Genomic DNA, 23,783 nt, shown 5'->3' with positions numbered 1-23,783 from the left:
GATATTAGTGGATGAGATAATGATGTGATTTAGTTTAATTACTAAATTAAAGGGATGGAAGAGATTACTTAATTGGCAAGTTTAAAGATGTGGTTTTGAATACTGTGAGGATTATATCCATAAACATGAATTTTCCTGAAATTATTACAGTATTCGTAATATTTATTGAACTTCTGCTCCAATTTTTGATAACATCTAAACAAATGGAAGTGAGGATCCGTCAAAAGGAAGTGAAGTGAAAAGGAAGGACTCATCCTGAACCTGAATTCATACCGGTCTTGGTACTAATCCTGAACTCACACGTATCCAGAAACGGTTCCCCAGCCCATACTTGTCATGGAACTTATACTGAATCCATAACGTTCCTGAAAAGATCCGACACTCATACCGGTCTGAGAATTAATATAGAATCCATAAGGGTTGTGGAACTGTTGACCAACTTCTTGAACTGATACTCAATCCATGTTGTTCTTGGGACCGAGAACTAATCTCAAAACCATAGTGGTCCAACCCAATCGGTTCTGCTCGGTTCCGGTTGAATATGGAACTTGCTCTTGAATTCATACTATTCCTAGATGAAATAAAAACTAGTTCTTAAATTGCGCACTTTTTTATTGCTGTACGAAAACAGTGCCTCAATTCGTCTCAGTGAACCTGTCCCTGTTCACGAGAGAGATTAAGTACTTACTCCGGTTCAGTAGCTGATTCTACTACCTTACCGGCCAATGAATCAATTCGGAGAAGAGTGTCAGCGTTGAAATTTAATCATCCAAGTAGCCTGCAGTATCGCGTCACGCTTCGAATTGGCATGGCGTCACGGTATCAAGAAATGGAATTGGACAACATGCTGGAAGTTTGTTAGGTTATGGTAACGTTGCATCGTAATAATACGTCTTTGGTGATCTTTTGATTAAATGACAGTAATAACAAGAACTCGTTTCTTCTACTAGATAATCTCCATAGCCGGAGATGCTCATGTTTATTGTGAACTAAATATTGGTTTAACATTTTTCTTAACACTACATCCAGTATGAACTAACTCGTCGCCTGTATTAAATGTGTGTTGTTGTTTTATTTTGTTGTGTACTTTGTAATTCAGGGGCTAACAACAATTCAACGTAAAACTTTGGGATCGGGACAATACGCACACATACGCTCCGCACACGCAGCTCTGCAAGGGTTGCTTTGATCGGGTGGAGGACGTTTGATTATGTTCAATGCGGGTTTCTTTTGCTCTGCTTTACAAAATACCATAGTAACAGGAGTAACGCGCGGAAAGAAACGTTCGATACTTATCGGGGAGTGTTAATTTAAACCTGTTTCATGTTCAAACCGCATGTTCCGTTTAACGTTCTGCTTGTGGCCTATTTCACGCCACCGTCACGTACCGACTATTATGCACTTTTGTGTCGTTTTTTTTTGGTGGTACGCGTTTGAAGGGGTTGATATGTACACGTGTGTAAGCCTCACATCTTGACGGTGGATTTTTGCAGATTTGTGCAAAAAAGGATCTTCGCACCAGCACTCACCGGGTTATCTCAACAGACGACAAACATGTTTTGTATGTGTGTGTGTGCGTTTGTGGAAGGGTTTTATGTTTTCTAGTCAAATCCTAGCTACCCCTTGCTCTTCCGTTGTTACGCTATTCCTTCCTTACGTTTGCTGCTTTGTTTGTTTGTTTGTAGCGACAAAAACGGAGGCAAGCGACTTTGCTTGTGTGAAATCCCGCCAACCGGCAGGCATTATCTAATCAACAATGGGTGTTGTTTTGGTAACTAAAGCAGAGATTTATTTCTCCTCCTCTCTTTTGGTTGCGCAAGCTTCCCCTTTTCGGTTGAGCCAAACTACCAACCGTGCACGTTCGAACGCAATGCCGCAACGGTGAAACGAACATCTTTCGCCTGCCGAAACTCGTTTTTTCTTACCTCGCCTGCTTTGTGCAGTGCAGTTTATAAACATAAATCATACCCATAAGCTCTCATTGTTTTGTATTCATTTATCGTGTCCGTGTTTTACGGTTTTACGTTGGAGATTTTGAAATGTTTTTGCTGTTCTGTTTTGCTTTTTGCACTCTCTCTCTCTCTCTCTCTCTCTCTCTCTCTCTCTCTCTCTCTCTCTCTCTTTCTCTACACCGCTTTGAAACACGTTTATACTGCAAGCAAATTCTGCCCGTTAAGACGATAACCGTATTTAGTGTTTAGTGTTACGTACATGTTTGTGTTTCAGTGTATGTGTGCTTTAAGCAGCGTGTTTGCCTGTCAGCTTTTGTTCGTAAATCCAGCGTTAGTAACGCACATTCGATTTATTTACTATGTGTTTGTGTGTGTGTGTGTGTGTGTGTTTTTTTGGTTTAATGTTAGCTGCTTTTTTGCATATATTTGTTTTTCCATTGTAGGTGTGTATTTTGTTACTTTTTTGTTTCTTTTCTCAATATAAACGTTTGTCTTACTATCTACGATAATAGAATACTTTTCGTTTCTCTCATTAGAAGAACGGTTGATGTGTTGTTGCTTTTTAGAGTTTCATTACGTCTAAGAAACGGGGGCTCAACAGAAACATGCTTTGAAGAATGCTTGGTAATAAATATTTCTTACTTAATACATTGTTAACCCTAACATGCTTTTAAAAGAAAAGAAAGAGATAATAAATATTAAAAAAAAAAACAGAAAACTCTAAACTCTTCTAAACAAACTAAAACAAGCTTTATAACTATAAAAGAATGAAAATCAAAGTACAAAACAAAGTAGCTGCTACGAGAACGCTTACAACAAATGCTTTACTGCGTTACGGCCGTTACAGCCGCCCCGTTAGTAAGCGTTATGCCCATCGTGGAGGAGACCATTTTCAGTGCCGACTCCTGGTTAGACTTTGTGTCCTGTGAAGCGAGATTGACAATTTGGTGATCAGTACTCCGCCTCCACCATTATGCCCATTTCCCCCCATCCCCCCCCCCCTCTGACCACTCAACGCTTAATACTCACTATACTCAGCGCGGACATAATGCACGCCCTGGCCGGCCCGTTCACCTTCAGCCCGGTGTCCATTGCGGCGGCAAACCCGTTCGCCAGCAGACCGGCCGACGGTTCCACCTTCGCGATGACACCGTTGATGATGGGTGAATCGTGCATGGAAGAGATGTCCTCACTGGAGGAGGCCGTCTGTAGGCCCGCTTCCGGTGAGCTGGGCGTCGCCTGTGAATGAGTTTCCTTCAGGAGGAGGAAAATGGAAAAGAAACCCGGGAAAGATTTAGTTACTTTACGTTACGTTGTGCCGTGATTGAGCGGTAAAGCAGTGGGTGTAGATGTGCCTGTTTTATCGTAGATTAAATGGCCACTCCCCTGTTTTACGACACACGGGGACACACCTTTCCCGAATCGCGTCAATCTTGTGTGTGCTATCTGGGAGAGGGAAGGTTAAAGTAGGTGCCCTGGGTGTGGTGGACAGAGGGGTTCATTTTTATTAGATCGACTAAATGCGATAATGAGTGGGTGATGGAAAAGGTAGGGCAAACCCACCGTTTGCCGTTGCAGCACGATAAAATGAAGGCATTAGTTTAGCGAGCAAATCACGTCCCGTAAAGCAAAGGATTAGACACGGGAACAGCAAGACCTGAAATGCCCGGACGAAAAGCCGGTTCTGAAAGGGTGGTCAAGCGTTTACATTTTCCAAGTTTGCAAGCATTTCAGTGCGGTACCCAGGCCACACAAACATTCAACAATCCTTCCCCCTTTTCGCTTGCCGGAACGCTTGCATTCGCTCGGTCGATGGAACCGGATATTCGTGACTGTTCCAATGGATGATAGTGGACTGACGTTAAGATATCCCTCCCTTTCCAATGGAAGTAGGTGTGGTGACGGTGGCCGACCATCACGCTACTATGAGTACTGCTCTGCCTCCACAACGGTCGAGCTAAACCGAGCGGGCATAAATATCGAGAAAGGCTGAAACATCGCACGCTGTGGTGGCAGCACATTGGCGGAGTAGATGCGGCGCGAAGGCCGGGAATGTGAACCTTTTAGGAAAATTATTTCGAATGAATAATATATTTTTATCATTGGACTTATCTCTCCTACTAGCCCTCGGTGTGGAGGGAAAAAAAGAGGTGGGTTTCTTCCCGATATGAGCCAATGGAAGAATGGGGAAGGATTTCTTTCATTTCCAGGGCTCACATCTAACTGGCCAGCCGTGTTGGCGTGCTGAATGCACGTTGAATATCCGGCCGTTTGTTTTTTCGCTCCCAACCTCACACGATTCATTCCCTATCGCCGGTACGTGAGGTTGACGTAAATTCGTGTGAGTAAGTTGAGCCCACGCTGGACGAAAACCGATACCGACAGCTGAGCGTGATATGAGTGGATGAACGAGTTTGGAAGGTTTTGGAATGTTTTCACCCGCTGTGGTTACATCAGCAGACGGGTTTTGGTTGCTCTTTGGACGGGTTCGACGGGTGGTTTTTGCAGACATTTTTGTGTGGTGCTCATGTGCCTGGGTAGTCGGGTGGAAGACTGTTGTGCGCAGTCAGATAAGTATTTAACAGTGTAATTCATGTACGAAGGTGTAATTTTTACCGATTACTATGCATTGGGTAGTTCAAGTGTCAGGTCTAGCTAGCTCAAAGTCGTCTTAAACTCAATGAATTCATTTGTAATCTTGAAAGGAATACAGTTGAAGGAAAAAATCATCATTTATCCTTGCTGATTTTTACGGATTTTTGCTCTAAAGCGAAGACAAAATGTTACATTCATGCATAGCTTTATTTGATTTTGATCTGTTTTAGCATAAATTAAAAAAAAGATGAGGTGGTCCCGAGGTACAGTCGTCAACTCGAACGACTCAATAACATGACCTTCGTGGGCTCAAGACTAGCATGAACCGTCTCTCCGTAGCAAGGACTGACTATCCAGTTACGTGGTACTGAAAAATGTCTCGAAAGTCTATACAGGCCGGCATGTCCACGTAAGACGTTACGCAAAATAGAAGTAAACATTATGGTTCAAATATTTAATCCATTTGATTTTGAATCTAATCGGATCTGTAAAAATATAACATTACATAGGAATAGTTATTGGGCTGCTATTGCATTAGTTAAGCCTGATGAGACTCCAACTGATCAATTGGATATACAGTGGAATCTCTCTAAGATGTAGTCTCTTCAGGATGAATTGCTTCTTTAAGATGAATATGTTGACAGTCCCGTCATATTTCATACATATTACAGGGTGCCCCACGATTTATTGGTCAATTCCCATGGTTTTTGAAAAAAAATAATGAAAAAAATATGGGAGCCAAAAATTGATGAGAACCAACCAATAAATCGTGGGAATCCCTGTATGTCTCTTCAAGATGCATGCATCTCCCTAAGGCGAATATTCTCTAAGTTGCGTATGCAATTTGATATGCCTATATCTCCAAGATGAATGTTGGAAGACAGTTCACAAAAATATTGGTCATAGGATGCAAGGTTTTTCTCGTTGTTTCTTGGATACTTCTTAGCAACACCTTCATTAGTTTTCTCTAACATAAATATTTCTCTAAGCTGACGGTCCCTTGAAGATTCGCCTTAGGGAGATATTACTGTATTTATTGCCATTCGGGTTTTGGTATTTTATAACTTAAAATTCAAAGGACTACGCATAAATTTAGTGATCAATTAAAATGTCTAAAAAAAAACAAATTAAAGTATAACTAATTCAATTCTAAATAAAATCTAAAAAAATTTTAAAAAAATTTTAAACTCAATAATCAAGATAAAAAGCAGCTACAATATATGCTGCACTATGATAACACCAATTATACTTTATGCAAAATATTAAATTATTTCTCAAAGATTTCTGCTCATTTGAAGCATTTATGATTGAAACGGTTTATGATACTAATAAGCAATAAAATTGATACAAATCAGTTTCAAAACTGTCCAAAATAGTTTAAAAAGCGTAAAAATCGTTCAGAAAGCACAACAAAAAGCATGGAAAGTCTGATTGTATGATTTGTACAATATGCTTGTGTAGAGCAAACTCTTCCAAACGTAAGTTTGATACTTCCAAAACCCCCTCAAGGACCTGCAGCACATAAATCAGTATGCGTAATTCACTAAACGAACCCTTTCAAATTGGCTACACACGCAAACATTAGCAAATAAACCCACTCAAAATTAATGTGATTGGGCACACTTGTCTTGTGATGTGATAATGTGATGGGTCAGAAAACAAGTTACTCCGGACGTGAAAGGTGGACGGTTCGGAACAGACACAAACGTATCTTGATTTATTTGCCACAAAAGTTGGGCCAAACTTGGTGGATGGACCATGAAAATCAACTGCGAATCCCGCTGGGAACAGAACAGAAACCTTGGACTTACGGGGTAGCGGCCTTTTTCACACGGTCCCGAAAACACTGAAAACCATCCGCTGTAGTAAGAAGGGAGCTGGAGAGATCAAACTTTCTTGATAAACGCACTCACCGAAGCGATCGAAGTCGAACGAAGGGAGTGAGAGGGGAAAACTCCCGCCAAGGTACCAAAAGTGTTGTTTTCACTTCAACAGGCAAGATGTACCAAGCGTTTGTGTATGTGTGTGTGTGTGTTTGTATAAGACACAGCTGCATGGCTAAGAATCGACCGAAGAAAAGCGTTTGTCTCGTGGGTACTGTTCGCGACGGGCGTCTAGCTTTTTCAGAGCAGAATGTCTTGTTCGTGTGTGAAAGTATGCCAGCTGTTTTCATGCTGCCCTAGGATCACTCTTCCCCTTATTCCCTTCTATTCTATTCAGCAGCGCCAGATAACGATGTCTTTCGATGCTAGACAAATAGAGGCAATGGCGAACGAAGGCGAAAGGCAGCCCCCGTACGTACAGGTCGTTCTTAACGAAAGAAAAAGCGAAACGAAACTACAGACAGCAATTCGTACGTACGAAAACCAGCGACAAGTTAGGGGATAAATCTGTTGAATTTTGAATGCAGTCTAAAAATAGTGCCACGCTGTGGGAAGGAACAGTGAGAGTCCTCAGCACGGGGGGGGGGGGCAAAGAAGCGCCCTTGAGGTAGTCCATCTGTTCCGTAAATCAGCCAAACAAGCGAGCACAAACATCTGAAGACCATTTTCGTCCCGTGTCCGTACCTGTCAGACTTGAATGTGTGTGGGTGTGTGTGTGTGTGTGTGTGTGTGTGTGTGTGTGTGTGTGTGTGTGTGTGTGTGTGTGTGTGTGTGTGTGTGTGTGTGTGTGTGTGTGTGTTTGTGTGGCACTGTTGAAAAGTTAACTTCAACGATCCAGCGTGACGGAGTGGCTGTGCAGGAACAGTATCACTTTTACCACTCAATCCACACGCCAGCTTCCGGGAAGGGATTGGCATGCCGGCATGGTGGGAAAAAGATTCAACCCGATAGTGCTAATCTGAAATCTTCATTTTCAATTTACGGTTCCGCCCATTTTGGACCAATTTTTCCCATCCTTTGCGAATGGTTTAGTTGGGTTGCTTTGGATGAACGCTTCTCTATGGTCGGATGGTGTGAAGCTGAACAGAGGAAGATATCGGAGGTCTGAGGTTACAAAATCATGCAACATTTAGTGTACCGAGAGCAAGCATTACCTATCAGCATTAGTGTAAATGTAGCTTGCTGTGGGGAATGGGACTTGATATTTTACGTCGAAAGAGTTTAAGGCAAAATTTAACTTTTTTTTTTTGTAAGAGGTAAAACGATTTAGTCTTCAAAACATGTTAAAGTAAAGACAATCTCAAATATTTTCACCTAATAAACATCCTAATGATGTATTCGAGGGTTCTAAGGCTTCAAACTACGACCTGCAAAAGTCTATAATGCGTCCCGAGATGACTTTATCAGGGTAAAAAGGACTTCTTCAGTCCTAATTTTGTGCTTTAATAATTACGTCAAAAATCAACCTTTGATTTAAGAAAGCTGTTAAAATTTGATGTGTATATTGAGGTAGCAATATCTTATCAACAAAGTATTTCAACTGTCACCCAACAACTCAAGCTAACGGCCTAATGGCCTGACGTTATTTGTGAAGCAATGCGGCCCACGAACTAAAACGATTGGAGACTCAACGTCTCTGCAATGGTACATCGGCTCCTACAAGACTGGACAGAGTCGATTCCTGGACTGTACCGTTTTCCCGTAGCCAAGAGTTTAACTATCCTTTATGTTATTCTTCTTCTTCTTCTTCTTCTATTTGGCGTAAACGTCCTACGTGGACATGACGGCCTATAAGGCTTTCGAGACTTCATGAATTACCACGCAGCCGGATAGTCGAGCCTTGGTACGGGGGGTCGGGCCATTATAGGGTTGAACCCATGATGGGCATGCTATCGAGTCGTTCGAGTTGACGACTGTACCACGGAACCGCCCCACTATCCTGATGTGCAATACTAATAAGTATCGAAAAAACTCTACAAGCCGTCAAGAAAATGACAATGATGTTTAAACTCTAAATGAATCTTGATGTGATTTCAATTTAGCCAATGATATTGCAATAAACTGTTGTAAATTTCGTATAACTCGTGATTCATCCTCATACAAAGCATTAACCTCCATTTAATCTTCCTTTCACTAAAAAACCTCTCCTTTTCCTTGACACATATCCTACCAACGAAACTACATGACAGCAACCGACAACATGACACGAAACGCTGCGAACGGAAGCGGCATGGTTTGCCGTAAAACAACGTACAACATATTGATGCTATCATCATCTTTGGCTTTAACACTTTCACAGCGCCCTGTCAGCTTGCAATCGCTTCGCCCGGCAGCTTAAACCGTACATCTTTCTTTTGCTCGGGCTAGATGTTCCGATCCTGTCACTTCCTTCCGGTGGTTTAAATGCTTCCCCCAACAACAAAAAAAAAACGAAACTCAACACGAAAGAGTAGAAGCCGAGAAGTCTCGTAAATGCATAATCCCAGCTGAAGCAATCTTTCTCTACATCCTGGAGGGGAAAAAAGGAACGAAAAAAAAAAAATCACACGGCCACTCACACACACTGTCCGTCCCCTGGACGTACGGCGTTTGCTTTCTTCCGTGGGGTTTAACGTCGGTCCTTTGGTCGAGAAACAAAATTCTTCCTCGCACCCCGTCGTCGTTGCAGATGCAGATTGAATGGTTCCCCCCCCCCCCTGTTCGAAATAGATTATGCGCTGGCCTGGTGGAGAGGGATGTGGGGGATGAAACCATGTTCGATTTTCGATCGGCTTTAGCGCTTTTCGCCCACCCGCCCGCCCTGAAAGGTGGAAATTTGCTCTCCTCGTCTGCCCGAAAAGACGTTCGAAGTGATTTTTATGGGCTCGAATAAATTTTTATGTCCGCAATGAGGCCAAACCGTTGGGAGGGAGAAAAAGTAGAAGTGCAGAGCATGATTCCCTCATCGGTGATAGCAGTGTGGCTCCCAATGTAGAACGGGATTCTTATAGGGAGTGTGCAAAACAAGAAGAAAAAAAATCGAAATGTCTGTCCGTTCGTGTTCGTCGCTTGCTTGCCTGATCGTGTCGACTTAACGCCAAGCTACGAGATGGCCTCTGTGTGTGTTGGTGTGTTTTTTTTTTATTTCCTCGAAACATTTTTCATGCCACCTTCCTTCCGGCCTGCACTGGGATCGATTCAAGATGAGTTGGAGAAGATTAAAAATGACGTCCGATTGGATTCTTGTCGAATTTCATCCTTCTCCCAACCAAGCGAACCAACAGCCAACCAATAGAAGAAGAAACATGGAGAGTGAAAGCAAAACTACACCCAAACCCAAAATGATCGGCCAGGAGCTGTGCCTTCCTCCCAGTGTACTGCAGTATTGCCGTGGTAATGTGAAATCGGTAATCCGTAACAGCGGTGAAAATGGGAAAATTCCGTCACGTCCGATTTTGTTGGCTTTCGGGGGGAACGGGCACTCTGACCGCACTCGGGCAAGAAGCCCCGTACCTCCCCATTGGTTTGGGGAGCAAAATTAGCACCATGGAGTGGTGTTGAAAATAATTGATTCTTGATTAAAATCAGTTACATCAACACGCGCCCAGGTTTGGGTTTGGCCCGTCCGCTCCCTTTCTGGTCTAGATAGTCCGGTCACGTCTTTCGGCGGGGAATGTTGGTGTCACTGCTTTTTTTATCGACGTGACGGGATTAGAAAGTAGCAGATTTGAGGAATTGATAAACCTTTTTACGACGGTGTCTATTGACACTTTGCTTTTACGGTGCTGGATGAGATTAGGTTGGGTTGATCGAGCTGGTATTTGAAGCTATTGCTCACAGAAAGACACAATTGGAATGGTTTTGCATGAAGTAAGACAAAACATGATGTTGGATGTGTTTGCGTCGATAACATTTGGAGAAAGTATTTTTGGTTTCAATAATATGAGTCCCAAAGGTCCCATAATGAAATTAAAAATCATTTATCGATGTGTAAAAATCATAGGCAGACCCTCTGGCCTAGCACACATGGCACAATTCAGAAGTCCTTTTTATAAACGTAAAACATCAACCAACAAATAATCAGAATCTACGTAGGCGTGACGTGCAGATAGGTGAACGCACTTTTGAAGTCGTCCCACAATTCACCTATCTTGGGTCAAAGGTCAGCAACGACAACAGCATGGAAGCTGAGTTGCGCGCAAGGATGCTGGCTACCAACCGGTCATTCTACAGCCTGAAAAATCAGTTCACCTCAAAGAACCTGTCGCGACGGACGAAGCTGGGACTATATAGTACCTATATAGTACCAGTACTCACATACGCCTCTGAGACATGGACACTGTCCAAATCTGACGAAACCCTCTTAGCCGCGTTCGAGAGGAAGATGCTCAGAAGGATACTTGGCCCCGTATGTGTGGAAGGACAATGGAGGAGCCGCTATAATGACGAGCTATACGAGATGTACGGCGACCTCACTGTCGTACAGCGTATAAAGCTCGCCAGGCTCCGGTGGGCTGGCCATGTTATACGCATGGAAACGGACGACCCAGCCCGTAAAGTCTTTTTAGGCCGTCCACAAGGACAGAGGAGGCGTGGTAGGCCCAAATTGAGGTGGCAAGATGGCGTGGAGGCGTCCGCCATTAAGGCCGGGATAACGGACTGGCAGACGAAGGCGCGAGACCGTGAGCGGTTTCGGACACTCCTGAGGCAGGCCAAGACCGCAAAGCGGTTGTAGTGCCGGATAAGTAAGTAAGTAAAACATCTTTAAAATATAAAAATCCAATTTGGCAATTCTACCATATTCCAGTAGATGGCATACTTCAAAATCTTTATCAGTTTTAAGCAAAGCTAATAACAAAGGGTAACAATTTCAAGATGTATTACTTCTTATCGCAATTCGTTTATACATGAACAGAAAAACTTTTTCTGTATTTTTATTTTCATGATTAAAATTCATGAAATTTAAATTTTTAATCCTTTATGCACAGTTAGAAGTCAAGATAAATATAAATTTTCAAACGAATAACGGATAATTTGAAAATAAAAATATGCACGCCTGCTTCGATTGCAAAACTTTAAATTGTCCAACTATCTGACATTCCGTCAAATGGAACAAAAAGCGTGTAAAAAGCTCAGCCGACTATAATGTAACCTTTAACAAGTATTGATTGTTGCTCTCATGTCCACTACCCCACTTGAAGTGCATTTCCCAAACAAAAAAATCGCTCCACTCACCTCCCCATGGTCATTCTTCTCATCATCAAGCTCGTGAATTCCGTTCGCCAGCGGGTTGTTGACCGCACCGTTTCCATTCAGCTTCGCGCCGTGCTCGTGGGCGGGCGGTGAGCAGGGCATCGTGGGCGTACTGTTGGCGGTCCGATCGCCGCCCACCGCCAGCGCCTTCCCGTCCTCGCCGGACGACGGGCTCTCCCCCAGCTCGTAGATGTTTACCATGTGTGCGGCCTGCGCGTGCACCATCAGATCCCAGGGATTGGAGAACGAATCCTTGCACGCCACACACACCAGCTTAGCCTGCGGATTGGGATCTGAAAATGGGGAAAAATGGGACCAGACAAGGATAAGCAAATAACTGACTGTTCTAAGTTTGTTTCAATCTCACACACACACACACATGCAAAGACACTTACAAGTTTTCTGCACCGGTGAGGTACTGAGACACTTGCAGGTAAATCGAAGCTTGCAGTAGCTGCGCTTGTGATCCAGCAGCTCCGTCAGGTCGGTGAACAGCTCCCGGCAGTTGCCGCAGATGAGTGTGTCGGGATTACCTGCGGCAAAGAGTCACAAAATAGAAGAAGAAGAAGAAGATCAGTAATTGAAAGCGGATAGTGGACCGGTAAACCCTCATTGGTGTCACTAAAAAGATGTCCCCCTCCTAGCACATGGCGGAAGTTGTTATGATCCAATTTTGTACCCCGTTTTGCCAGATCAACTTTCACGTGCTAGTTTGCTTCGGGTTGGAAGCGGATATACTCCACTATAGTCTCATAGTCCCGAAATAGGTTCCGTTAGCACGGTGATGTGTGTGTGGCGGTGGTGGATTGAAGATTGAAATTTACGACCCAACTTTGCCAACCTTTTCGCCACCAATTGGTGCAACGGTTTGCGTGTGTTACAGCCCTTGGTGTGGGTAAGGTGTGAACACACACACACACACGCTTGGATAGGAATTTCCAAACATTCTGTCATCGTTCGTCACAGCGCTGAATTGCGGAAGTAGCAGTAGCATGACCTCGAAACCGATGCGACAGCACAGGAGTGGTTTTCCCCCTCGCGTTAAAGCGCACAACTGCACGCCGCACACGGTGGCAAACGAAAATCATCACCGAGTTTTATTTCCTTGCTTTAATTAAAATATGAATATTTTAGCAACTACCGGGACGACCCCATTCATTTATTTGTTACAAATACCCCTCCAATGTGCACGTTGTTGTTGTTGATGTGTGTGTGTTCCCTACTCGGTTTGGCTCAACCAACCCCGAAACCGTCACGCTCATCACACGCAACAGAGCAGGTAGCAGCAGAAGAAAGAGGTAAGGTGTATGGGTATGTGTCGACGTGACGAAGGAACAAACTGCCTGCCTTTGCCTCACCGGCTCGATTGGGCAATGGAGACGCCTGGTGGCGAACTGGGCCAAGAGAAGAAGAAAAAAGATGAAAAATACGTTCGTTCGTGTCTGTATCCGGGTGTCTAGTAGCGCGCTTTTCACTATCCATTGCTTATCCATGTGTTTTTTTTTGTTTTTTTTTTTTTTTGCTGCTTCACCTGCTACGAAAGGTACGAAGCTTTGAAGCTAACCTCGGTTTGGGTTTGGTTCACGAGTCTTTTGTGTGTGCTATACTTCATCATCCCCGTACCGTGGTGGTCTGTGGTGTTTGTGTTATTTTTTCTGTCATGCTGTCAGCTGTGTGGAGCTGTAGCGAGTAAAGTAGGGGTTAGACCTTCACAGGAAAGTACAAATGAAAGGTATTTGGGGGAAAACGAGCTGATAAGATGGTGTGTAGCAACGAGGTGCGAAATAATAATAAAAAGCAGTCGGCTAGGTTTGATGAAATGCATTGCGAGCGAGTTCCATTGCCGTGTTCCAAATGAAAGCTCACAAAAAATGAGGGTTGCTTTAGTGTGGAATAGTGGTTAACTTTGGCACATATCCTGTTTGTATACAAAGATACAGTGGCGGCTACCTAAACCAGGACACCGTTAATCTATTATACGACTGCGAGGTTTCACGAAAATTTCGTTTTTTCACCTATTGAAACACTTTTTTCACAAGTCGTTGAGGACAGTTGTTAGCTATGCTTCTTGAAAAATCATACCAATTTCTTTAAAAACCTCAGAAGATCATGCATAATGGTAAATAAAGGTGTAAATTCTATCAGGTTAATTGACATATTCCGTCGAAAGGAAAAAGCACAAGCTTGTAGAGCATTTGAACATTGTACTTTCAAACAATTACAATCAAGTTGAAAAGCTTTTTAAATATTTAAAGGATTCTAATATCTACAAACAAATTTAGAAAGTATATGAGTAAATATCTACTGAAAAAAGCACAATTTAAATTGAAAAGCACCAGAATTAACAAAAAAATCACCTTCCATCATCATGGTAATAAGAACTCTTGTATTTATATTTTTCTTCATTTTTTTGTCTCAACAATTATTGACCTTTTTAAAAGTATCTAAATCTTATTTTTTTCTTTCTGTTTGACGACTTGAAGTGAATGCTAAAAAGCCTCGTAAAAAAAATTAAACAGCAACAACATTTATGTTAGTAAGGAAGCTGCATTAGTTCTTCATGTGTGTGTTAAATAATCGCAGTTTGTTCTAAACCAGTTAAAAAAATAATAAACAAAATGGCATTCAAATTAAACGTTAAAAGTTGCTAAAAAGGTTTATTTTAAATGCTTTTTCTTTGCAAAACTGTTGAAATTATTACCTTCCTGTAAGCATATTTCCTTATTTTTCTCACAAACAAATCATTTCTAAACTTTCCTAATCAGCTTGCGATAAACACGCTTCATTACTTTTTGTTTTCCACATTCAAAGTCCATCCATTAATTTTCATATTTTTAACGAAATTATCAAACTTTTCCCCAACAATCATGCATCGCTCGCTCAATTACATCGGGTTCGTACTTCTTTACAACTTTCTTTTCTCCCTTTACACCCTACAAATCTTAATCACACCGACACAAACACCGACACATAATTCCACCACATGATTTATGTCTTGTTTTGCAACTGGCCTAGTCTACTGGCCATCCTTTTTTTTGTTGTTTCCATTACGGTCTCATTTGCCAGTCCACACCACAGGCGATCAGCTTCGGCAAGAGCTCAAGCAGGAAGCAACAGCAGACCAGGGAGTCTTTCTCTCCTCACTGCAAAGGCAGTCCATTTTGCCCATAAAACATTAACAACGATAAGGCAAACTTCAACACCTCATCGAAGCGAGGTGAGAGATAGCCCGAGTTTGATGAAGCGAAGCGAAGGGAATGGAGCGAACCACGGCAAGTCCCACTTCACATGACCTCGGGCGACAAGTGCGAAAGATCGTCGTGCGGCACACAGTAATGAAAAGTTTCGCCTTCCTCGTACATGCCTCGGCAGGCTCAGAATTGGTAAGTTTCATTTCTTCTTCACCTCAAAGAGGGTTCTCGTGAACAAAATCTCCTGCGGTGTACAGCATAACCGTGCGGTCGAGTCGTTGTACCGAGTCATTAGCTAACCGAGCGACAGAGAGACACAGAGCGTGGCCCATTTGCTCGAGAAATGTTACTTCCGGCCCCGGAGGTGACCGACGACGAAAGGCGGCAATGTGGCGATGACGATAGTGTTGTGTCTTGCTGCGCTCGGGATGTTTCCGCTGTGCGATGAGTGCCGCTGGGTTGGGAAGTCCACTTCGGTTGAGGTTCGGCGCTCGCAGTTCATTACAAGGGCGATGGAAAATCAAAAGAAAATCGGCACGCTACAAACTAAGAAGCAACCACCCGGTACGGTGGCTCCCGGTAGCCTTGAGGGGAAGAAGAGTTTTCTTCGCCAAGCCAACAGCCAAACAACCGCGTTAATGGGCAAGCGTTTGGGACCGAGAATCGCTTTGGAAGGTAGCGGGAGGCGTGATGGAAGCAAAACAAAAAAACCCCGAGCTGATCCAACCGAAAGACACAACAGGACACTTTGTGGACCACCATGCCCAGAAGGCACCGGCACCGTACGGAACCGACCGGGAAGTAGGAGTATAATTATGAATGTAAATTCAATGAATTGTAAATGAGAACATTTTCTTGCTCTTGGTGGTGCTGCTCGAGATAGTGGACCTTTGGTGGGCCTTGGATTCCCTTTTGCCAAAGGGGTTACGGGGACGTACTTTAGAGTTTACGCTTGAACGATGCCTTCGACACGGAACCGAATCACCGAACGATGATGATGATGATGATGGCATGCGATGGGATATTTAGGCAAGTGGCCGGAAGGTGTAGAAACGGTGGCAGTGCTTACCGTTCTCATAACAGACACACAAACACACACACACACATGTATAAGAAGTTTCAAAGGATGAAAGTCGGTTTTACTGGTAGCCTTGGCCAGCATTTTGCTTGGCATGCCGATGGTTTTTGTGGCAATCAATATTTGAAATGCTTTTTGTGGGTTAAACAGCAAACTTCCCGCCTGCTTGGTTGGCGGTTTTTGAAGGATGAGTTGCTTTAATCTGCCGTGGAAAGGGAGATTGCGAACTTAAGGAGTTGGGTTTGTTTAACATTTACAAATATTGTCGTTTTTTCATGGGGTTTCTACACTTTCATCGTTAACTGCTCTAACGAAACGTTGATTGCACCTTCAATAATAGTATCCCATATGACATCCGAGTAAATGTGACTCCTCTATCAGTCAAACTCTAACCCTGATCGCCACAAAAGTGAAACAACTTCGTTCAGTAGTGTGCAGGGTCAAAGAAAGGTACTCCATAGTGTCTAAAACGGACTCCTTGCGGCTGTTAGTGGACGTCGTATAAGCCTGTTCCGGCATCCACAACATTTTGACACTATTAAACAACAATTAGAGCATCGAATAAAAGCCCAATTCCGAATGGGCGAAGTCCTCAAGCGACAAGAAGCTCCAAAGAATGCTGAAAATGAAGACCGAAGGAAAAGTCACTTCATCGCTGCGTTAGCATGGCCGGGAGATCGATGCAACTGGCCAAAACAATAAAAAAAATACCTTTGAAACATGAACAAACATGTTTGGAAGCTGAAATCGAATCCACTGGCTTCGCAGCGGCAGGCAATGACGCCACTACTTGAAGTGATCATTTTAAGGAGTTGGAGAGGCTGAATATCAATGTTTAGTCATTGAACTGGTCCAACATCCTCCAGCTTCGTCCCATCCAGGCGTTTTGGACCAACATGAAGCGAAATACTGTACTTCAATAATTTTGTAGCGAAAACTGAGGAGGCATTGATAAAAATTGAAGAAAGATCTTAAAACATGCCTGAACGCAAGTCTTCGTCCGCCATGGCGAATATACCGGATAGCTGGTGGAAGGAAGCTCGCAAGATCGTAGATTTATTTTGCAAGTAACCTTGAATAATAACATTGTAAGATAACCATATGAACAGCAATTATTTGTCTTTGACTTTCTTTCCAAAGCCATTCGAATAAAAGCCTATTATTAAATTCCAAACGTTAATATGAAGCTCAATTCTCAGGTCTGTTTGTATTCCTAAATGGTCTTAAAATGGGAAAGATATTATTTTTTGTAACATTTTTCCTTAAAAAAAAAACTACTTACTGTAAGTTTTGAACGGTCCAACCACGTGCTGGCCGTTGGTGTAGCTTGACATGTTGCTTGACATGTTGCAGCCCGCGCCGCCAACAACACCACCACCGCTCAGCTCCGTTCCGTTCAGCAAGCAGTTGTTGTTGTTGATGTAACCATTCGTCCCGATGCACCCGTTCGGCACCTGCATCGGCACACCGTTGCTCGAGCCAATGTTACCACCGACCGGGGTGGTGTAGTAGCCGCCCAAACTGCAGGCTCCCCCCGGCACAGGGCTTGCCGTTGCCACGGCTTGCATTTGTTGCTGAAGCTGTTGCGAATGTGCTACGAGATGCATTTGTTGTTGCTGTTGCTGCTGTTGTTGCTGTTGCTGTTGTTGAGAGAGCACTTGCTGTTGCTGCTGCTGCTGCTGCTGCTGCTGTTGCTGTGCGTGACTGTGCGCAAGGATCGGCCCGGCACCGTTCATTTTCGGCGTCATTCCCATGCGGCTCGGTGCCATCAACCGTTGGCGCTTGAGAGGCCGTGGCTGTGCGTTTGGTTGCTGCTGTAGCGGCCCAAACAGTGTTGACGCGTAGTAGCTGCCGAGATGGTGAGAGAGAGGAAATACAAGAAAGAAAGCATAAGTGTTTGGCACAAGGGAAGAAAGCAGCTCATTAGTGCGCTGTGACCATCAAACGAGGTGCCAAATGTGAGGCGAGAGGATCAATCGAATAAAACGAAACGACAGCATAAACAAACAATTAGCACCGCTCGAAGATGCAGCTTTGACTTGACCGAGCTGCCATCAACAGGACCGCCCATAATGGTAGCGACATCAGCAACAGAACTGCTGCACAAAAAGGACGTTAATGATGTCCACGACCCCGTCGGCTGTCGATGGTAATGAGAGAAAACTTTCCACACTTTTGCCGCTCTGCACGAGGACGAGGTGTGACGACTGTTTTCGTTCGCACAACAGTGGCCACTCAAGCTTTATTCCAGTGATGAGCCAAAGGAATGGGAAGATGATGGGGAAGGGAATGTTTTCCGCGTGGAAAAACTTTCTTTTCCAGCTCAATTGCAGCCATTTTCCGACACTTTGCTCCAGTTCGATTCGAATCGATCGAGCGGTGTGGGCGTGAAAGAAAGAAACCGAGGAAGGGAAATCTTTTTGAACTTTGGACTCCCGGTTCTTTCACCGTGGCGTTCAATTAAATTACAATATAATGATTATTTGCTTAGCTCTTGTGCTGCTGCCAGCAGCCAGCGGGAAAAGGTGGAGATGGAAAACTCACTGCAAGATTCGACCATAAGGAGCACAGGCGCTGTGCGCTGTGCGCGTTGCTTGAAGGGAAAAAGCAAACTCGACACGCTTCAGCAACCGGTGTTCTGGCTTGGTAGTGACGGGCTACAGGCTGGAGAGGGAACGACGCAACGTGTTCATTGTTATTTGCGATGACAAGAGTTGCTTATCGTCTCTTCTTTTTGTGCCGTTCAAGGAACGCCGTAGAACTTTGAGCCCCGCTAGTGCCAGTGCTCGAGCAGCAGCAGCACCACTCCAAACAGACACTCTCGACTATCATTCATTCGGGGCTGAGAACAAGTAGTAGTGAATAGATTCACTCGAGCATTGTATGACAACACACTTGGCAAGTTCGGTTTGTTTCGTGTGTGTCTTGAGGGAAGAAACAGGAACAACATCCATTCATCCATTCACCATTTGCTAGGCAGTGATTGAGTCAACAGTGGCAGAAGCCTGAAAGCTATCGGTTAGTGTTTACGGAAATGATTTAAATCGTTCTGTGAATCGCTGGAGCGTGAATCGGGCGCGGGCTGGGGCGAGGTGGTCTGGCATGCAAAAGACACAGCGCCTGTGTACGGTTGGAATTGTTTTATTTGCATAAAAGATTGCTGTTAAGTCGGGCATTGTTCTCGCAACAGTTTGCTTGAAGTGCATGAGGAGAACTAGTCAAGAGCGAGCTGAAGATGAGTGTGTTGCAGGGGGATTATTGTGACTAAGTAATTTGTTCTCGGGTGTTTGTTCGGCACACAGTGCAATAATGACTAAATGGTTCATTAAAATTGTATCTTTAGCTTGCGTTGGTTGAACAATTTTACAGTTGATTTGTATTGCAGCAGTTTTCAAAGTGTTTTCCTTGTAAAATTACAGATACTACTGGTTTGTTTTTAATAATAAGCTCACAATTATATTAAATAAACCAGTAGTATCTCCTCCTTTTCTAGGCCTAAAATTACTAATTTAAAAATCAATCTACTCTTAAAGTCGCCCTAAACATCAGCAAAAAGTATCACCCTCACTTAAAGAAACAAACAACCAAAACCTTTCTGCAAACGAAAGATGATCCACAACAGTCAAAAGTAGTTAAAAAACACACACACTGAAAGAAGGGGAGATAAAAAAAATTAACGAATCGTCACTAACCTAATTTGCGTCGTTATCGCACTCGAAGAAATATGAATTTCAATTAGCTTCCTGTTTGCGGATGGAGAATCTAGCAAAAGCTAGATTGCCAATCGCAAGGGAAGGTGCGTAATTGGCGCACAAAACAAAAGAGGCCAGGCCTCTGCGCCTTAAACGTGGCAACCTTTAAATGACGGTGACAGAAATCCATCGCCTGCTACAAGTGATGACGATAATGGAAAATTGAATAGCAAGAAACAAACAAACGAAAAAATGAACACAGTTGGGTGACATTGCTAATAATACTTCAGTGAAGTGAAAAAAAACGACACCGACTTTCCCCAAAACAAAACAAAAACCGGACGACAATCACGCGCATCATTAAAATTCAAAATTATACAATCAGCTCATCTCGCGGGCCCCCGTGTGCACGGGGTACTGCTTCCGGAGTTCCGGTGACAAGGAAATAGAAAACAACACCCCACTAGAGCATCAACAGTGTAGGGGTGGAGTAAAAAAAAAAGATGAAAGTGCCTTTCTCCTTCCGGTCGGTATCGGCATCAAACATAAACCAGATATTTTTCAGTCGACAGGGGAACGCACACACAAAAAAAGAAACATTAAAAACAAGGAGAGTGACAAAAAAACAAACCAAAATGAAATGCAAAAGGAAGAGAAGGCAAGAGATGGCATTAAAATGACACACAAAGCCAAACAAGCGACGAAACAATGAGGCAACAACGTTGTTGTGGATAGGCAAATATGGCAGATGAGGGTGAAGAAAGCCTAAGGAAATGAAATAAAAAAAAAACAAAGCAGAACGACAACTTTTTATACAGTCTGGTGAATTGTTTCATTTCCCTCGTACTGTTGCAACAGTATGGATGTTTTCCAGCCATGGCACAGGAGAGCGCCCCGATGCGCACCACCCCGCTGGTGGTAATGTGGTGGTAAATGTTTTCTTTTTTGCCTCACTTGCTGCAACATTACCGATCGAGTTGGCGGTGTGTTGTTGGTTGTTGGCCTGCCGGGTCGTAATTCACTTTTTTTACTCCCTTACACTCTCTCATTCGCGCGCTCTCTCTCTCTCTCTCTCTCCTCTTTCACAAAGAAAGGATAACGCTGCACCTCGTGTACACTTTCGTCCAGTCGTACGTTTACTGTCACCTGGTGTTGTTTTTGTTTTGTTTTACAAAAAAATAAAGAGACCCTTTGCTACTTTTTCTGCCCTGACCACGAACAATGAATGGCCTTGCAAAAGTGTGCAACTGCAAACAAAGAAATGAGCCAACGTGGAGCATCCTTTATTTATTTATTTTTTTTTTGCAAACAACTCGAGCGGGGAGTGGACATTCGACTGGATGTACTTTTACAGGCTGGGTAGTTTTATGTGTTTTTACTGCAACCTGAAATGGGATTGATTGTCTGGTTTTGCCTTCTTCACTGTAGGAGTAATTATAAGAGTAGCGGATTGTTTGACCATTGTTCTGGCTGAATGGGACCGGAACTGTGTGTATTGACAGCATCAATGGCGAAGGAAAGGCAGTACAGTAATGTATCCGATTGAAAAAGGGGCTTTTGGCCTTCAGTAATTGAAAGAAATCAATTTTTGTGATTATTTTCCATAATAAACATGATAAGTTTGTCATTTTTAGTATTAGAAATGGTCATTAAATTAACAGGATAGTATATTTTACAAAGAGTCCTTATTTTAAATAAATAAATTGTCCGTTAATCGGTTTCACTAGACTAATCACTGTATGAACATACGTTTTGTTTTATAAATGTCTTAAAACACTTAATTTCAGTAAAATAAATAGTAGTTTATTAAATTAAATTAAAAACTAGCAGTACGATATCAGTATTTAAAGTCATCAAATGTATAGTTTTAATATATTGATAGCATAATTGCAAACTAATGCTGACAATTACCCTGTCGCAAATGTGGTATGAAATAAAAAAATGAAATATATACAAAAATAATCGTTCGAAAAATGAAAATCCTTCCCAAGTTCCTTCTTTCTGTTGCAAAAATAGCTTCTGTTGCTTCAGCATAATCCAACCCCCAAAAAACAGTCATCAATCATCCGGTCCGTTGCTTTTGCTGCTCCAAAATCCCTTCCATTAACCTTCCTTCCCCACGACACACCATTCATCAACCATCTAGGGCAAATTGATATCCTATTGATCAAATAATTTAGCATTAGCAATTAGAAGAAGCTGTCCGCTTTCATACCATTATCGTCATCATCATTGCTGGTGGGGTGCGTCCTAAAAACCTACAATTGTAGGTCGGGGTTAATGTCAACTCATGCTACACTTCCCCCGACGCCCGAAAAGCATACCTTTTTCCCCCTTTCGAGCTACAGCGTTAATTTTTCATCTTCACAGCAGGGCGGCGATGGCTCAATGGTTCCGGATCATGGTTCGCATGTGTGAAGGTGGAATAGATATTTTGCCTTTTTATTCAACAGCTTACGCCATTCTTCTAGGTGTTCCTCGCTTCCACCGCTTGCGACAACTCGCAGCCCCTTGAGTGATGGCTTCTGGGAGTCGATAAAGAGAGCCGAAAAGTTAATACGGGCGCACAATTTGAACGTGCCAACTCATGGCGTGATATGGGCTCGTTTTGCCGCAAAGCCCGCAAGACAGACAAAGCAGCTGGAGCCAGCACCAGCACCAGCAGGTTAACTTCATTCAATGTCTTGACGCTAAGCCCCGTTCCGGCACAAATTCCAAAACACACGAGACCCAAGACAGACACAGGAAGGATTCCATCCCGTGGAATCGATACCATATGGCTCGTCGGCTTTGTGGTGATAGAGCAGGAAAAAAAGCCTACTTCGCTTCGCTTTCTTTCGCCGTAAAATATGCATCACAAGAGCGTGTCCTGCGGCGATACTGAATGCCGGCAGAAGCCGGTGAAGCCAAGACAAACTGGATATTAATTGATTATGATGGCATGATAAACTTCTGCCCAGGGAGTAGGCGAGTACGGCGGCGGAGTGGTGTGGATCTGTTTCGATGGATTTCCATTCCCCGGGTCCGTTTTTCCCCCTGGGGGCAAGCGAGCGAATTAATGCGCATCGGACAGGGAAGGCAGAGAGCAGGCAAACAAACACAGACGGAAGGTGACGGTGGTTAATAGATTGAAAAATAGCAGAAACGGCTTCTTGTCACGATACGACACGCGTCATGCGACGAGCGAGAACGACGCCGTCTTTCAGGGGCTAGGGAAAACAGGGAAAGTCTTTGATGGTTGTGCCGGTAAATTCCGGGAAAGGTGAAGGTGATCTGTCTGGGAAACTGGTTTTGGAAGCCACAAGGAGTTGGGCGAAATCGAAATCGGGATAGCGACGAAAAACCATTCACCCAACCAAACAGTGACTAAGCGGGAAAGTGGATTAAGAAGGCAAAATGCCACAATGAGGGGAAGGGCAAAACGTAAGAAAGGAACGAAAAAAAGTGGGCCATTTCCTTACGGCTTACGTAAATTAAGGAAGCACGTCGAGCCACGGGGTCCTCATTGATGCGTGACACCATTGAAAGAGCGATAAAACTGTAACATCACCACGAATCGTCCAAACAGGTGAATTGATATTTGGGTATTGATTTTGGGGGGTAGTTCAATGCGCTGCTTTGGAGCTTAGCTGAAACAGCTATTTTGCTACGTATCATCATATGATTGAGAACTGAAAGAATAGAAACAATCGTAGCTTAATAAAATTGGCACTTACGACAAATGTCATCCACTAAGGGGTACATCAGATGGTTTGACTTTAATGTTTGGTTCTTTAAAAAGCCCAACCGAGAGTCTAGCCTGAACTAGAACAACTGTTGTATTTATTTATTATTTCCTTCCTTTTTATTACACCCACATTTTTTATCTCCCAGCTGATTAATTCAACACAAAGATTCAATCCATTGCAGCAAATCTGTGCCACGCTCAAACGGTTCGATTTTCATCACCCCCTTCAGAGAAGCTTCTTCACCACTCTCCCCTTCCTTCTACTCCCTTCATTCAATACCATTCCAATGCGCGAGATTAATGAAAAATTCATCCTCCCAAGCGCCGCCCAAGGTTGGAAAATATAAATGACTTTCACCCAGCACCAACCAACCGGCCGCCGCCGTTGACATTCGGCGGTTCAACCCAACCTCGAAATCCCGCGACCTTTACG

General features: G+C 43.4%; 1 protein-coding gene across 5 annotated transcripts in view; it reads right to left on the bottom strand.

Moving 5' to 3' along the window:
- Window positions 1-1,682: 1,682 nt before the first annotated feature.
- LOC121592865 overlaps window positions 1,683-23,783 on the bottom strand; it is a 112,145-nt gene continuing 90,044 nt past the window's right edge. For all 5 annotated transcript variants that reach the window (XM_041914718.1, XM_041914715.1, XM_041914717.1 and 2 more), the window contains 5 exons: window positions 17,214-17,779; window positions 12,058-12,195; window positions 11,645-11,955; window positions 2,982-3,206; window positions 1,683-2,875 (listed from right to left, as the gene is read on the bottom strand). In XM_041914718.1, the coding sequence (XP_041770652.1) occupies window positions 2,777-2,875; window positions 2,982-3,206; window positions 11,645-11,955; window positions 12,058-12,195; window positions 17,214-17,779 (1,339 nt within the window). In that variant the 3' untranslated portion in view covers window positions 1,683-2,776. The remainder of the gene's footprint in view (window positions 2,876-2,981; window positions 3,207-11,644; window positions 11,956-12,057; window positions 12,196-17,213; window positions 17,780-23,783) is intronic.

This window comes from Anopheles merus, chromosome 2L (assembly GCF_017562075.2).
Source record: "Anopheles merus strain MAF chromosome 2L, AmerM5.1, whole genome shotgun sequence".
Lineage (NCBI taxonomy): Eukaryota > Metazoa > Arthropoda > Insecta > Diptera > Culicidae > Anopheles > Anopheles merus.
The sequence above is the reverse complement of the archived record's forward strand: the minus strand, read 5'-3'. Positions and strand labels throughout refer to the sequence as shown.